This window comes from Erithacus rubecula (assembly GCF_903797595.1).
Source record: "Erithacus rubecula genome assembly, chromosome: 11".
Lineage (NCBI taxonomy): Eukaryota > Metazoa > Chordata > Aves > Passeriformes > Muscicapidae > Erithacus > Erithacus rubecula.
In genome coordinates, this window is record NC_136663.1 from 10,393,962 (window position 1) to 10,410,386 (window position 16,425).

The window sequence follows — 16,425 nt, forward strand, 5'->3', positions numbered from 1 at the left end:
GGGAGGTATCAGTGCAGGTTAGGAGACTGTATGCCCAACAGGAACCATTCTCTATCTGGCCTGCAAGAAAGGTCCTGCTGTCACAACAGGAGAAGCACAGGGCTTGAGGGTGAGCTGGAAGGAGTCACACATGGACCAGCAGCACCTGGCTGCTCTGAAGGCTGAGCTCCTCTCCTGGGAGCACCCTGGCTCCACGCCCCGTCCCTTCCCCATTCCTGCAGCTCCCTCTCCCCTGCCAGGGAGCTCTCTGCCTCCCCCTGCCCCTTCCTGCTCCACCCAGGGTGCAGCCTGCCTTGCCGAGGAGCAGAGCAGCCCTTCTGGTTCCTGGGCTGCAATTGGAGCAATTACTGGGTGAGTTTCTGCCAGAGGCCACAGCTGCCTGACTCACTGCACAAGATCTGTCCCCACCTATGTCTGCTGTAGATACACACAGCTAAACAAGCTCCATCCTGGCAGGCAGGCTCCCAAAAGCACAAGTCCCACTCTTCACTTCCATGTGCACTGTTCCAAGTTCTGCTCAACAACAAGAAATGAAGTAATAGTCTGATTTTCCTTAAAAAAGTCCATTTATTGAAATTGTTTAAACACTTTGTACAAGTTCCCAATACAAGCATCTGCTCCCTGGCTCAGGGTTAATGCAAATACAAAAGCACAGACTTCAGCAGCTCTTTAATGTGACCTGAGCTGCCACCTCCCAAGACAAGAGGTCTCCTGAGGCAGCTGCTGTGCACAGGCAATTCCCCATGGAGAAGGGGAAGCCACGTGGCCCAGCTATAAGTACAGGCCAACATCAACTCGAGCCTGAAGCAAATGCTCTGCTTGGTTTCTTTTAGTAACTTTATGCTGCAGGAGTCAGGTAAAACAGAGGTACAAGGCTTGTACAGACCACCAACGTGGTACATAGCTCAGCCAGAGGCTCTCCCTGTCTACAGAAGGAAATCAAGAGATCTGATGCCTCTGAACATATACAGAATTATAAAGCCTGGTCAGAAGCACCAGTTTCCTTCTATACAAAAAGGTTGAGCTTTGGAAAAGTGGCACCATCCCTCTAGGAATTACAAGAATTAACCCCCAGTGTCATCCAACACCAAGTGACTGACTGGGAGTTTCAGGGGAAGGGGTAGGAACCTTTGATGAACAGCATTATTGTTTTTTTCAGATATGACTCAATATGCAAGGATGGCTGTATCTTTAAAATGTTTGTTTCTTCCTCTTTGGTGAGCTTGGATTACATGCAAATGCCATAACCTTTGGGTCAGTTTTCTTGGAATTTGCCTTCATATCATCACTGAAAGTGTTTACAAGAAACAGACAGGATGGAATGGCAGCGTGTGAGGTATCCTTGGGGAAACATCAGGGAGTGGCAGTGCATTCAGTTTGGTTTAACACAGCTAGCTGCATCAGGCAAACAGAGATTGGGAAACTAAGCCCAAATGAGAAAGCCTCGAGGAAAGAGGAGAGTGTTAAAAGGTGACCTGTAACACTCACAGGAGGATAAAGCCTCAAGCTCAGCTGCCAGGGTGGGAACATGAGAAACAATCACTGCCAGCACTCAGTGTCTGAGGAACAGCTCACCAGAGACACACAGTGAAAACAGAAGGCAATTCTTCCCTTGAGCTCTTCCCTGGCACCAGGGAAACCTGCAGATGCTTTGGGAGTCTGGTAACTTCTGTGGTCTCTACCTTACACTGCATCTTCCATTAGCCAACAGCATGTGCACAGACAGTGTGGAATTCCACTTAAGTCACAGCAATTTGTTTCTGACCCTTTGTCTGCATGGAAAGGAGGGTGCTGAAGATGATGCCAATAAGACAGTAGAAGAGCATTTTACATCTCTTCAAACATTCCTACAGGTAAAGGCTTTTCCCCCAAAATTATGTTTCCCCTTAAGCTATTGGTTTCATCATTTTGTATATATGTTCCTTTATTTTCTACACACCACACTGGGCTCTAACTTAATGGGATATGGGACTGAATTGTTACCATCTATTTAAAAAAAATAAAAACAACCAACTAAAAAAAGCACCGACATCCATCTATAAAAACAGTATCATTTTCCCTTTTACTCCCAAATATTAAACTTAACCCAAGCTTGGAGGTTGCATCTTTCCAGTGGCAATACCTATAAACCTAGGCTAGCCTTCCTCCATGGGCTGGGAGAGAAAGGAGAAGTTATGTCCAGTAGCAAAGAGGATTACAAAAATATACACATTTTTGGGAGAAGAGGAAGGCAGAACCTAGAGCCTGGACTCTGCTCAGGACAGTGGCATTGTAGTGTCCTCTCCAAAATGCTTTCACTACCAGTGCTGGTGGCTCCTCTTCTTTGTTTCATTATACATAATCCTTCCCTGTAGATGAGGCATTTTTTGGGTAGCCTCGGGTGGGTGGATATGAAGTTTCTCTCTGTGGACAGGAACAGCAGAGGAAGGATCCCCCCAGTATGGCCAGAGATGAAGCTGCCCAGCCAATAAAGAGAGCCGACCCAAACTCAAATCTGGAGAAGAAAGAAGGGAGAAAGTGAGAATCATTAATCCAGAGGTGTTACTTGTAGAAATACATTCACACAAAGCAGAAGGAAGCAGAACCTGGGATGGATGTGGCTTTCTACAAGGCAGCAGCTGGGAGCAGTCAGGCTCTGTAGACCCTCAAAGCTCAGAGCTGGCTTTCTCCAGTGTTTTGTGTCACCCCCAACAGCTGCAGGCCAAGCTCTGTGCAAACCAGGCCTTTAGCACGTAGTGGGGTAAAAATCAAACAAGTCCCACCAGTGAGGTCTCTGGCAGTGATGTCACTTTAAAGCCCAAACTTAAGAGCCACATGGATAATGAGATCTGATCCCAGCTCTTTCTGCACAGCCTGAAGCCAACCCAGCTAGCTCAGAAAATGTTTGAGTGACTGCTACTCAAAACTAAGCCCTGTATTTGTCATGCCAAACCATAGTGTGTAATACCAAATGGCTCAGTACCTGGTGTTGACAGGGGTGAAAGGGTCATAAAAGGCCCGAGCCACTCTGTTGCCATACCACGACGTGGCCACCAGCGCTGCCAGACCTGCACATAAAGAGAACAGAATGTCATGGCTTAGGAAAAACAACCAGCAAAATCACTGCAAAAATAAGGGAGCAGCAGAATCAGCATCTGGAGTACAGCTGAGCTGCTGCTACCCTGGAAGTTCTGAGCTGTTCCATTTAGTGCTGCTTGGGAGAGAAGAGCAGATTTGAGGTTTCCCACAGTTACACTGCAGCAAAGGCAGGGCTGCTCTGCTGACAGCCTCTTTTCACTGAAGCAGGGTCAAACTCAGCTCTGCCAACAGACATGGAAACCATGAAGCCCATATAGAAAATTGTAATGCCAGTGCCAAGGTGCCTCAGGTAGCCTGAGCCAAAGCCCTCTAAGGAGCTGCCAGACCAAAATGTTCAACACATCAAGCCCTCCCACATCCTGCACAGGATATACACCACCTAGAAACAGCACAATTAACATCTGTATGTTACCAACCTGAAATGATGAAGATCACCCCACCGAAGACAGCCATCCTCATCTTCTTCACCTGGTCATCTTCCATGCACTTCATGCATTTCATGCCTGTCACAGCAACAAACACTCCAACCAGCCCCAGGAGGATTGAAGCCACCATCAAAGCCCTTGTAGCCTGCAGACTGCCTGCAAGACAATAGGATTGTAGTTACCCACACAGTAAACTCAAGATACCAATCGAAATTCAAATTACTGGGCTCAGCAACCTTGTATCTAAATATTCCTGCTCCCTGATACACAGGATACATCCAAGCAAGACATTCCTTCTCAGCTTTGGTCTCAAGACTGTCATGCATCAGGATCAGAGGACTCTCAGCCTCTTCTAAAATGCATGGCAAACAAGGGCACACAGAGGCTTTTTGCAGGAAATGACCTGGCAATTGCCCTCAGACATCTTTTGTTCCTCAATCATTTGAATCCCAATTGGAAGGACATATCTGTTTATCAAAAGAAGTATTCAGATTTAGGCTCTACCTCGACAAAGTACTTAAGGACATGTTTTAATATGAATAGTGACATACATATGAATAGTACCACAGCAGACAGCAAGGCCCATTTACTGCTCAACACTTCCAAAACCTCTTTTATACAAATAACTCAGTGCTGATTTTTTTTTTTTTTTTTTTTTTTTTTGTGGTATGTTCTCAGTTTGAGTCCCAGAGGGTACAAAAATATAATTGGAAAAGAAATAGTACTTTCCCAGCCAATTGAAAAATACCTTGTTTTCCTTTCTACTTAAAATATTTAGCTTAATTGATTCATAAATACTCAAATGCTTTAAGAGCCTCTTGTGCTTTTGAAGAGTTGGAGCATGGGGTGATGGCTTCCATAGGCAAGCTTTAATTTGGCTGAATTCTCAGCATGCAGACTTGCTGCACCTTGGGATTTGGTTTTTATATGGACTCATCTGAAGGCATGAAGACACATTAACCCTATGAATGTGAGCTACTGAACTGAGATCTTCTTGGTACCAAAGAAAAGTAGTAATGCAAATTAAGTAATTACTAAAAAAAATCCTCAGGTGACAAAACACCTGACTAGCAGTGAAGTAAGAGCCTAAGCTTTATTGTCTGGCAAATCAGGTTTGTTTGAACAGAATGAATTTTCATATACAGCTCTGTAAAGCCCTGAGAACAACCAGGGCTGGTTAATAAAATGAATAAGCTCCAAGGAGCATGCTGTAACCAAGGCATAAGTGTCCCCTGACACAAAATTTCAGATCTGGAGTTCACCCCTCAAAACACCTTAACTGCATCCTGGTAGAGCTCTGCAAAGCACTTCAGGCTTGAGCTGCAGGATTTAAGCCTCTAACAGAGCACCTGCACACTCAGGGCTGGCATGTGAACTCATCTGGGTCCCTGCCACAGTGGGCTCTGTGCCCAGTCTGAAACTCAGAGCTCAGACCTGGCACTGGCCAGAGGAGAGCAAAGCCACACAGCCACCCTCTACAGCTTCTTTACTACACTTTGTCCTACAGAACTGCTTTTGCAGGAAAATTCCTGTGACCCATACCAGCATCAGGCTCTAATTCCACTCTAAAACAGATCTGGATCTGCCCCTTCACACACAACCTTATTGTTCTGTAAATAGATTATGAAACCAGTTATAAACAACACAATAAGAAGACAATAATCAGAGCAACAGGAAGGAACACACTTTGATAAGATGACTGTCGGCTTTCTTGGGAAAAAATTCCTCAATCATCTTGGCTAATATCTCTCACTTCCTTCAAAGGGGAAGGTGACACACCTCCACACCACCCATGTGCTAATCAAAACCCATCTGCTACAGAAACCCATTAACAAAGACATTTGTCATTTTAGCATAAATCACCACTGCAGCATCCAGACTCGATTTTAATTGATTTATCTCCGATGTCAGAGATTACACTCCAAGAGTAATTTCTACCTTACAAAAGCAATGCCAATTTTCAGAAAGACTTCAGCTGACAGGTTTCGACCCAGGCAACCAATTCAGGTGCCACACATTTACAGCAGAAGCTCTAGAGAGGCCCATGGCTGGATATCAGTTTGTGCTAGGCATGGGAAACCACACTGGCTGCAGAGGTACCAAACTTGTTTTATCAAGACCACAGTAAATTTGGCTCAGTCTTGCTGAATAAAAAATTAATTTATAGGAGAGTGTTTTGAAAGACTTTTTTCATGAAACTCAAAATAGGCAATGCTATCTCTAAAAACTAGAAAAACAGTTATAAGGGTTGGAAGAAACATTTCACCTTCACGCACAGTGCCAAGGGACAAACAGAGGAAAATGCTGGGAAAAGTTCCTATAACCTCTAAAAACCCAACTATGAAACAGACCAAAATCTCAATATATAAGTACTAAATGGATGCATGCCACGGCAGCTTTGCAGAAGCAGCTGAACAAAATGCAGCATTGTGAGCATTCCCCAGGGCTGCCCACTCTCAGCAGACACGGGTGGGACAATTCCTGGTGCCCTCACCCCCTCCTCATGCATGGCTCCATGGCACTAGGGGACAGAAACATGTAGGGAACTTGCACTGGGACAGCAGAACAGGTTGGAGCCTTTGCAGAACATTCAGTTCCTTTGTCCCAAGAAGCTGTAATGTGACATGACTGTGCTAGCCAACCATCCTCCACCCGCCCTGAGCTCCCAGCACAGCCTGGGAGGCAGTGCTTTTGTCCTCCTACCTCTTTTGCAATGTGTGCAGTGCTCTGGCCACAGTTAATCATCATACAAGCTACCAGTTATTAACTACACATTAACAGACACGCTGTCAATAGAAGCTGCACATCCAGGGGCTGGGAAAGCCACTTTAATAATAGTTCTGTTGTTCACACGGGCCTTTCCAGATGCTTTAAAAATCCAAAATTATACAAGTACAATATTGTCTCAACCTGCCAAACAGGACAGGCTGCCGACAGCAAGTAGAAGTAATCCACAGCAATTTAACTTTACAATTTCTACCATATTAGAGGGAAAACAGGATTTCCACCACACTCCTTGCTGCTGCAACTGTCTCGCCAACAGGAACAGGAAAGCCTAGGCAGTCTTGGGAGCCCCTGGGGAAAAAACAGTCCTATACAAGAGACAAACTGGTCTGGCACCAAACAGCTGTCAGATGGCAACAGTATTTTGTCAATACAAACCACTATTGACTCTGAAGCCAAGCATTTTGATTGCTGGTTAGCAATGAGAGACACAGCCTGAAAACCCTAAAGCAACAAAGCAGCAAGAACTGAAGAACAGAGGCTTGAAATGCCTGATGACAATTAATAACAAATGTGCATTCTGCAAAGCACAAAATACCACCAAAGTCCAAAAACATGCAGCTACAGCTCACACCTGTTTCACAGAATAAACCCCATGTTTAAAAAAAAAAACCAAAAAACTAAAACCATTTAGATTTTTTTGTTAGTGGTTTTGGACACGGACAACCTTATTCAGTTTATCTGAAGCTGAAGTAATATGTTTTCCTTCCCACAACTATCATTAACTGAGACAGAAGTAATTGCTGGTAACTGCTCAGTTATATTAAAAAAATACTTCAGTACTTCACCTGCAGATGTTTGAAAGTTCTCTATCATCCTGTTTCCTTATTCAATCTGTTTATGTCATTCATATTAGAGAAAAGCTGTTGGGAAAGTGCCATGGGATTTTTGTAATGCCTGCTTGTAAGGCAAAATTGCTGTAATGGCTTTGTGTGCAGATTATTCTCTGATAGGGATGCTCATCAACTGCCTTAATTTAAAATAAGGACTTTTCCTTCCCTTCCCATGGGCCTTCATCCAACTAACTGATGACAGAACACTGGTGAAACAGATGCTGAGCAGTTCCCTCCAATCCTTATGAGGGAAGTTCCCCAGGAGTTACAAGCACCCCTGCAGTATAGGAAGCATGTTCCACTGTCCACCTCTGAGAGAAGCCAGCAGCCTTCAAAGCCTTCCCACGGGGTTTCATCAAAGCTGGACTCCCTGCAAGGAGGAGATCTGAGATCCTGCTGGTCTGCCCTGCCTGCATGTGAAAGTTACTTCAGTGCAGTAGACAGGGGACTGAAGATCAGGGGTGGCCAGCAAACACCTTTCACACTTTGCAGCTGTTCTCACTGCACCCAAAAGCTGATAATGGCTTGGAGGCTTTCAACCCACTAACCTGCCCCTGCCAAGGCCCACCTTGCAAACCCATCAGCATCAGATTCCAGTCTGTTCACTTTCAAAGCACCTCCCTACAAGTCTAAAAGACTGTACCGAGGTTTTGAAGCAGGACAGGGACTCTAGTTCCTGGTTTTTTTACAAAATAGGAACTCCCTACTGCATGTCCAGTGCAAACAAGGCAAGTTCAGTAGGTAACAGTGGCCTTGTGCTCTGCATATTTGAAAGGAAGTAAGGTTCAAAGCCCTCCTACCCCCACTGACAAATAATGATTGGTAGTAAGACGAGCTTGATACCACCATTTCCAGATTCCTGCTCAGAGAAGACCTGGGCAGCCTGTTTTCCCACAAAGCCTGGAAATTCCCTTACCAAGAGATTTAGTAACACATAGTAACACCAGCTCCTAAAAGCTGCTTAGAAGCTGCTTGTAGAGCAATAAAGCCACTGTATTGCAACAGACTCCCATCCCCTCTTGCAGACACACCAGAGCACTGCACAGGAACAGCCTGGGTGACATTCCAAGTAACCCTCTACCTTCTCAAAGCCAGCACAAGTGAGACTGTTTTATCACTCCATCATGATTTTTCATCAGGAAGGAACAGGGATTGAGAAACAGGGTAGCAAATTAACCCTTAACCCACATGAAAGCACAGATACCAGCAGGTTCTACCTGCTTAATCAAGATCTGAAGGTGGAGAGTTGGACACATGTCCCTCATGCTTTGTCCCTCCACTGTCCCAACTCCCCCACCACCAGAAGTGGGCAGCAGTAACCTGAGCATGAACTGTTCCTTCCCCTCACCTATTCTCTTCCCCAGCTCCTAGACCAGGCTCAGCCAGGGTGGCAAAGGTGTAGGAGGGAAGATTTCACATTTCAGCCATGTTGCTTGACCCAGAGGGCATTCAAACCCTTGTTTATTTTCTGGGCTAGGGCAGAAAGGCTCATTGTGGATGTACTAGGTTTGGTGATGAAGTGATAGATGAGTCTCAGCTTGTCTCAAGCACAGAACCTCTCCCAGCAAAACCAAACTGGTCGATGAATATCTTCAGCTAAAACAGCCTAGACAGGATCCAGAACAACATCTGCTCTGAACAGGAGAATGTGGTTAGGTGGGGCTGGAAACTTTCAGAGACAGGTACCAGGAGCCCTACTCCCTCCTGTCCAAGACCATCCCCCGAGACCCCGAGGAGCCAAAGCTGAGCTAAGCCCCATGGACCATGCTGGAGGGCCACAAGAACAATGCTGAGGCTGTGCAACAAAGCCTTGTTGCAAGGGTGGCATTTGTTGCCTCTATGTCTGCGTGTGGCCACGCACTGCTTTTCACGTAAGCCAGCAAAACGCAGCCTTTCTGTTGCCTGAATAGGAGCAGTGACATAAGCCCTCAGCTGAACACAGCTGCGGGAGAAGTGCCAGCACGGGTGCACTCCAGCAGTGTGCCCACACGGGGAGCTGGAGCCCCTCGCTTGGCTAATGGTGCTCATCAGCTTGTGCCAACCCCATCTCTGCCTCGCAGCCAAGCACTGACACATCCAGAGGAATGGCAGCAGCTACCAGATATTCCAAAACTCGGTGGCAAAGCCTTCCAGCATTCCCACAAACACGAGTTACTGCAGGTGCAAGAAGGTTCAGTCCTTTCTACAGGGACAGAGTAATTACAGATCTGAGCCTCTCCCATCGGTGCATGAGGCTCTGACATGTGGCTCAGAGCACCTGGGGCATATGAAGCCCTGGCAGGAAAGCGTGGCCAGGCAGAAGTTCTGCCCACACAGCCTTCACCAGGACACAGATGAATGCAGCTCTCCACTGCACCTGTCCTGGATTGTGGCTGGTTGAACTGGGTATAAATAGTTTGGGGATTTTGTTTGGGGTTTGGTTTTTTTTTTTTACCTCCACCCAAACCAGCACTGCTGGTCCCTGCCCAGACATTTGGGGCTGCAAAACCTTGAAGGGACACCAGGAGGGAAAGCGACAGATAAGGTGTATGTTCCCAGGCATGATCTGCTTAAAAGCAGGAAAGGCACAGCCTAAGCAAGCTGGAACGAGGAGCCCTTTCACCAGCCCTCACTGATTTTCCCCGTGAGGATAACATACCCTGTGATCTCCCTGCTATTTAAGAATTCTCAGGCATACTGTCCTGCAGAGCTCGGTGAGAACAGAAAAGGCCACCACAAGCCTCGGTCCCTGTCACCTCCCTCCCCTGCAGCCCTGGAAGGGAAGGGCCCGTATTGTTCGCTGGACAAAGGTGGGGCAGCAGCTGGTTTCGGCGCTCAGCCATGAATGGGCCAGGTCTGGAAAGCCTGGGCAGCTTTTGGGGAGCCTGTTCACGGCGGCTCCGCAGGCAGGTCTCATTTACAGCACAATGGGCTGCGCACAGCCCCCGAGGCAAGGTTACCTTTCGCAAGCCATCCAGGGGGTGGATGGAGATTCCTCAGCCGCTGCTGGCATCTTCGCCCCCCACCCCCAGTGAGAGATAAGAGGCTTGGGGCTGAGTTGACACGTAATTACACCCCAAGCACTGCGGGCAGGGCGCTCAGCCCCGCACCCTGCGAGTGCCAAGCCCCCGATGGGCGCAGCCCGCACCTCCGCCTGCTGCGGGCCCCGCGGGGCTCGGGGGCAGGGACAGCAGGGACAGACGTGGGCTGGCCGCCAAGGTGGGTCCGGCTTCACCGGTGACACACAGGAAGGGCTGGTGGCAATCGGGCTCGGGGACACTCCCCGCGGACCTCGGTTTAGGCGAAACTGCCTGCTCATTCCTTTGGGAAAGAGAAGGTGACCAAGGTGGCAATTATTATTTTATTAATTAGGGAGGGATGCGGGTGTTCCAGGACTCGAGATGAGACGAGCGGTATTGAGAAAGTAGTACATTTTTTTAAACCCCTTTGTGTGTCAGAAAAAGTTATCTGCCCCAGCACTCTAGAAACAGCCCTCTCTGGGTTTGAGCACCCGAATCACACCCAGCCAGCCAGGCTGAGACCCCAGTCCCACCCCAGCCAGCCAGGCTGCTGCTTCTACCTGCATGACATGGTTTCACCGTCGCAGGACAAGATAAGAGACCCAAAGATTATCTTGGCATACTGGCCTGCCTAAAAACTCCAGGCAGTGCTACCTGGGCAGCAGGCCAGCTCACCTGCCAGCGCTCAGCTCAAAAGCCCCACGGGAGCGACTTTCCCAGAGAACAAAAGACCAAAACAGTCAAAGGCAAACAGGACCCGTGCTTCAAAAGCCCACTCCAGCCACGCTGCTGAGTCCGCTCTCGCTCAGCCGAGTCCAGCGAGGGCAGCGCAGTCCGTGGCTGGACCTCCCCAGCCAAAATCTCTTGTTCGCAAACACGGCGCTTTCCGTAACGCACGTAGAGACTCTGACCCTTCCTCCCCCCGGGAGATTTTGGGGGGTGACGGGCAGCGGGCAGCGGGATGCGGGGCAGCTCCGGCTCCTGCCCAGGCACTGCCACTGGAGTGCCCCCGGTCCCCTCCCGGGGAGGTGGCACTGCCGAGGGTGCCCCGAAGGACAGTCACCGGGGAGTGACCCCCGGTTCCGGCGGGGAGAACCAGCGGGGACCCCAAGAAACACGCGTCCGACCCCCGACAGGATGAGGAGGCGTGAAAGAGATGCGGGACCTCGAGTCCCGCACCTTCAACCTGAAGGGACAGGCTGAGTAAATCCAACGGGACAGAGACCGTGAGACCCGACAGCAGCAGCATCCCCAACGCGATAGACTCGGAGGCGGGGAGGGATGTGGGGGGGACATGGACGACAGGACATTGGACATGCAATCGGAGCGGCAAACCCAGCCCAAATAGTTCAGACTGAACTTCGACGCGACCGACACCGACGGGAGGACTGGTACTTTCCGCCCCGACGGAACGGACACCCCAACATCCCCACCACATCCCAGCCCCAACTTACTCTCCAGCTTGAGCAGCGAGTCGTACACCTTGCACTGGATCTGCCCCGTGCTCTGCATGGCGCACGACATCCACAGCCCCTCGTAGAGCGCCTGGGCCGTGACGATGTTGTCCCCCGCGTAGGATGCCATCTTCCACTGGGGCATGGCGGTGCTGATGATGATGCCGATCCAGCCGAGGAAGGCCATGACGAAGCCCAGGAGCTGCAGCCCTCCGCTGGCCATGTCTGCGGGCCGGGTGGGGAGCGCGCTCCGCTCTGTCCCGCTGTGCCCCGCTCCGCTCTGTCCCGCTGTGCCCCGCTCCGCTCTGTCCCGCTGTGCCCCGCTCCGCTCCGCTCTGTCCCGCTCTGCCGCCCGCGCACCGCCCCGCCGCCTCTTCAACCCGCGCCCGGCGCGCCCCCTGCCGGCCGCGCCCCGCCGCGCCCCGCCCCGCGCTGCCGGAGTGACCGAGCCTGCTGCGGGCTCCGCCCACTGACCACTGCCACCGGGACCACTGCCCAGCGCTGCACTGCACTGCCCAGCACTGCCCAGCACTGCCCAGCGCTGCACTGCACTGCCCAGCACTGCCCAGCACTGCCCAGCACTGTACTGCACTGCCCAGCACTGTACTGCACTGTACTGCACTGCCCAGCACTGTACTGCACTGCCCAGCACTGCCCAGCACTGCCCAGCACTGTACTGCACTGCCCAGCACTGCCCGGACACTGCCGGGAGTGACCGAGCCTGCTCCGGGCTCCGCCCACTGACCACTGCCACCGGGACCACTGCCCAGTGCTGCACTGCACTGCCCAGCACTGCCCAGCACTGCCCAGCACTGTACTGCACTGCCCAGCACTGTACTGTACTGCCCAGCACTGCCAGGATTGACCGAGCCTGCTGCGGGCTCCGCCCACTGACCACTGCCACCGGGACCACTGCCCAGCACTGTACTGCACTGCCCAGCACTGCACTGCCCAGCACTGCCCAGCACTGTACTGCACTGCCCAGCACTGTACTGCCCAGCGCTGTACTGCACTGTACTGCACTGCCCAGCACTGCACTGCCCAGCACTGCCCAGCACTGCACTGCACTGCCCAGCCCTGCACTGCACTGCCGGGAGTGACTGATCCAGCTCCGGGCTCCGTCCCACTGACCACTGCCACCAGGATCAATGCCCAGTACGGCCTTTCCCTTTGGAGAAAGCCCTCGTGCAATGATCCCTTCTGCCCCCCACGTGGGGGGCTGCGTTGGCACCCCAAACCCCGATGTTTTGGCACCTCAGAAGGGTGCCCTGATTGTGCTCGTGGGTCTGTGCCCTCCTCGAGCTGGGGGTGCTGAGAACGTGAAGCCCACTCGCACTCCTCAGGACTGGGGGGTCTGTGCTGTGCCTCACCGGCTGGAGCTGCACACTTGGCTCTCCGGCTCTGCCTGCCTCCCTCCCGGATCCAGCACAGTGGGGGCTGTTCCAGTTCTGCCTGTCCAGCTGCTGTGTGTGTGACCCCTTCCCCAGCGCACCTCAGTGCGGCCAGGCAAGGCAGGGGGACATTTCCCCCTGGCAGATTCACTGCCTGGCTCTGGACATGCAGTACACGTGGGATAACCAGCTACAGACAGAGAGCAGTCATGGGAATTATGAGTACCCTGATGCTGAAGGGCTTTCAGAGAGGCAGCTGTGCAAACACTCATCATCTACGTACAAATCCAAACTTTTGAACCTACCCTTTTAATAAAGACAGTGTTCTGTACACCTCTGCATTTCAGGGAGAAATTTCACTTCAGTGACTTGCTAAGGTTTATTGAACCAGGGGATTAGAGACCAGGAAGGAGTGTCCTCTCTCTTGGGAGTGTGTTTGTCCAGTTACTGTATTTTCCCTTTCTCCTGCACGAATATTTGAATATTGACACATCCGGACTCGGAGCAGGCAAAGTGAGGAAACTCTGTCTCCTTCAGAGAGCACGGCACGGGCTGGGTGGTGCTGCCTGCCCTCACCACAGGCTGGATGGAGGGGTCCTTCAGCCTGGACCTGCTGTAATCCCAAACTATGAGATAAATAGGTGATAATTCCTGATAAAGGTCCTGCTGGAGATAGGGATGAGGTTGCATTGTTTTGACACCGTGTTTTGCTGCATTCTGATGACTTAGGAGATTTTGCTGGAGCTGCTTCCTGAGATTTGCAAACAGACAAACAGACTCGTGATTACCTGACCTGTCCCGTGCAATGCCAAGGGGGTCAAAGGGGAGAAAAGCCACTGCAATCTTGCTCTACTGGCCAGAGACAAAGCAAGGCTGGTTTGCTCTGAAAACACTTGTGGCTGCAGGTCTCCAGCGTCCAGGCAGCAGTGCTGGTGATGAAATCCACCCCAGCTGCCTGGTAGCAAACTTTTCCAGCTATGGGTTTTTTCACTTTTGGAGGATTAGGGAGCTGTGATTCTGCATGTGTGTTTTCCTACGTCTCTGTGAACCAGTTTTATACTTCTGGGAGTGAAGAAGAAAAAGCAAAGTTTTCTTTGGCAATGCAGAGATAACAAAGTCGATGCATTTATCATCATTATTTATTATCATTCATTATTCATTAAGAGCTCTGATACAGGCAGCAGGGAAACCAGCATGGTGCTGGCTGTTGGAGCTCATTCCTGTGAGGAACAATTCCTTGCCTGGTAAAGAGGCAGGACAGAAACTCATGTGAACCTGGGGAGTTAGAAATGTCTGGATTTGACCACTGACACCTGCATAGTCATTTCAGTCCAACAGTGTCCATCTGCAAAAGAATGTGCTGTGTTCCTGGTGCTTCAGAGCTCTGACTGACCCTCCTGCCAGCCCCCACCCCGGCAGACTGGGTAGCTCCTCACTGACCCCTGCAGTGCAAGGACAAGGTTAAAAGTTACCAAGACACTTTTAGCAGGTTTAGATCCTTTGTTTACAGGCTCTGAGCAGCCACAAGAGGGAACAGAACCATTCTGTATGGGAAGGTCTTGGACTTTATACTGAACTTTCTAGGAAAGTACAGGGAGGAGTCCTGGGTACCAATGATCCGACTGCACTGGTACTGGGAGGGACATTCAGAGTGATCTTGGGGAAATGCATGTGATGCATGTTGTAGCACCCTGACCATGCTGCTAGCTCTTGGATGGTCTGAAATTCATGGCCACTCTGTCCCTGGGGAAATTTGGCTTAGGATTTATCTTAGAATTTATCCTGATGGCGCTTTGGAGACAGTTTGTGCCAAAATTGTCTGTAGTGTGAGTCTGCTTGCTCATACAGTAGGACAGCATTTGTGCTCAGTTTCTTCCCCTTCCAGGGGGACACAGAACTTAGACTGGGTACAGCAATACTCTGTGAGAGTTACTGTGGGACTGTATCCTACACCTGCCTGGAGATGGATGCTGTGCTCCCGGGGCACTGTGCAGCCATCCCATTGCTCCTCTGTCCCTGATGGTGCTGCACTGGGAAGTGCTACTGGGTGACAGAGTGGCCTTGGGTCAAACAAAACCAATGAAAGGCGATAAGGACACAGTTGCATATGCTGTCAGACCTCCTGCAGTCCTTACAGGCTGCAGCACAAGTTGCCAGTGTCTGTCTGACCACTGAACATCCCTGACAATCTGTACACAGAGTCTACACAGACCCCTCATGCACAGTGCCAGCCTCATGAACACTCAATTTCTATTTTGTTTTCTGGGGAAAATCTGGGGTTGGCACTTTTTATTCATGTTTCTTGAAAGATTTCAAAACCCAGGAACTATTTCTGTGGAATCATCACAAGGAATTTACACAGCAAGATAAACACTGAAACTGCACTTTTCCCCTTCATCACTCATCAATGTTCTCAGCGCTCTGGAATTTGCAGTGGATTTTACTGGGTTCCTAAGAACACCTAGTCTCCTCTTCTGAACTTCCTTCCTTTCTTTGATATGTGAAATATCTTATTTCTTTTCTTGGATGATTTTCTGCTTTGCTTGAATGGGCAAAATAAAATCTTTTTACTCCATAATCACTGTCTTTTCTCCTCTGCCTGAGGTTCTTTTGGTTTTTTTCTGTTGAAAGTCCTAAAGTGTTTTCACTCTGTTTTCACCTAGTTTTTGTACCTGACTTTTGGGAAATACTATTCCTTCAGATCATTAATCTGAGCTGAAAGACCTGGGTTTATCCAAGGTGTTGCAATCGCCTGTGTATTCCTGAGGCTAAAGGTGCTCCCGTAGTGACAGTCCTTAGTGATTGGCTTGTTCTGTAGTAAACATGCAAGTTGAATTTTTTTGTCCTTTACAGCAGCATGATAGAGTGAGAAGAGGCGTGTGTACAGACAGTCCCTGAAATCAAACTGTGCTGTTTCTGTCTGCAGGTAGAGAGACTCCTGTAATTGTTCAGAGAGATTGCCCTCCTGTGCCACAGCCCTGGCCAAATGCTCCACACCTTGGTCATGTCTCTCCCTTGGGGGGTGTGAGTCACGGAGCAGCCTCAGCGCTGCACTCAGCAGAGATCCCAGCTCTCTGCCTAGTAAACGATACCTGTTTCCTTTTCTGGCAAAAACAAGCTTTAACACTTGCCAAGACTTGCAGGTGAGCAGCCTTGCTTCCTCTTCTCTCAGACATTTCTCGGGGAAGGTCTCACTGTGCACGCCTGTGTTTGGGAAGCACAGGCTCACATGTGGCTCTCTGTCCTTGTGCACACCAAAGCTTGCCCCCAGACTCCCCTGAATTCATCCTTGAGCCAAAACTCGTGTAATAGGGGTGAACATCTGATTATAAGTTGTTATAAGTACGGGCAGGTGCACAGAGCAGCAGGTGTTCAGAGCAGGTACAGCTGAATTGTTCTGTTTCCAGAGTGGAGGCACAAGCTCCCCAACTGGATCAGAAAGTGGGGATGGCCAGACAGCA

At 50.0% G+C, this 16,425-nt stretch overlaps 1 protein-coding gene across 1 annotated transcript; it reads right to left on the bottom strand.

Annotated features, from left to right (window-relative positions):
* Window positions 1–547: 547 nt before the first annotated feature.
* On the bottom strand, window positions 548–11,856 carry CLDN1 (claudin 1). The gene is made up of 4 exons (XM_079315061.1): window positions 11,574–11,856; window positions 3,495–3,659; window positions 2,963–3,047; window positions 548–2,494 (listed from the first exon to the last, which is right to left on the bottom strand). Exons 1-4 carry the CDS (start codon window positions 11,794–11,796, stop codon window positions 2,332–2,334), a joined length of 636 nt encoding a protein of 211 aa, XP_079171187.1. The 5' UTR covers window positions 11,797–11,856; the 3' UTR covers window positions 548–2,331.
* Window positions 11,857–16,425: the final 4,569 nt, after the last annotated feature.

What these genes read in the sequence shown, in the direction of transcription:
- CLDN1 (XM_079315061.1), bottom strand. Translation starts at nt 11,796, where the DNA reads ATGGCCAGCGGAGGGCTGCAGCTCCTGGGCTTCGTCATGGCCTTCCTC. An exon ending in GGTGATCTTCATCATTTCAG is followed by an intron (nt 3,048 to 3,494) that starts GTTGGTAACATA and finishes CTTTATGTGCAG; the next exon opens with GTCTGGCAGCGCTGGTGGCC. An exon ending in TTCACCCCTGTCAACACCAG is followed by an intron (nt 2,495 to 2,962) that starts GTACTGAGCCAT and finishes TTTCTTCTCCAG; the next exon opens with ATTTGAGTTTGGGTCGGCTC.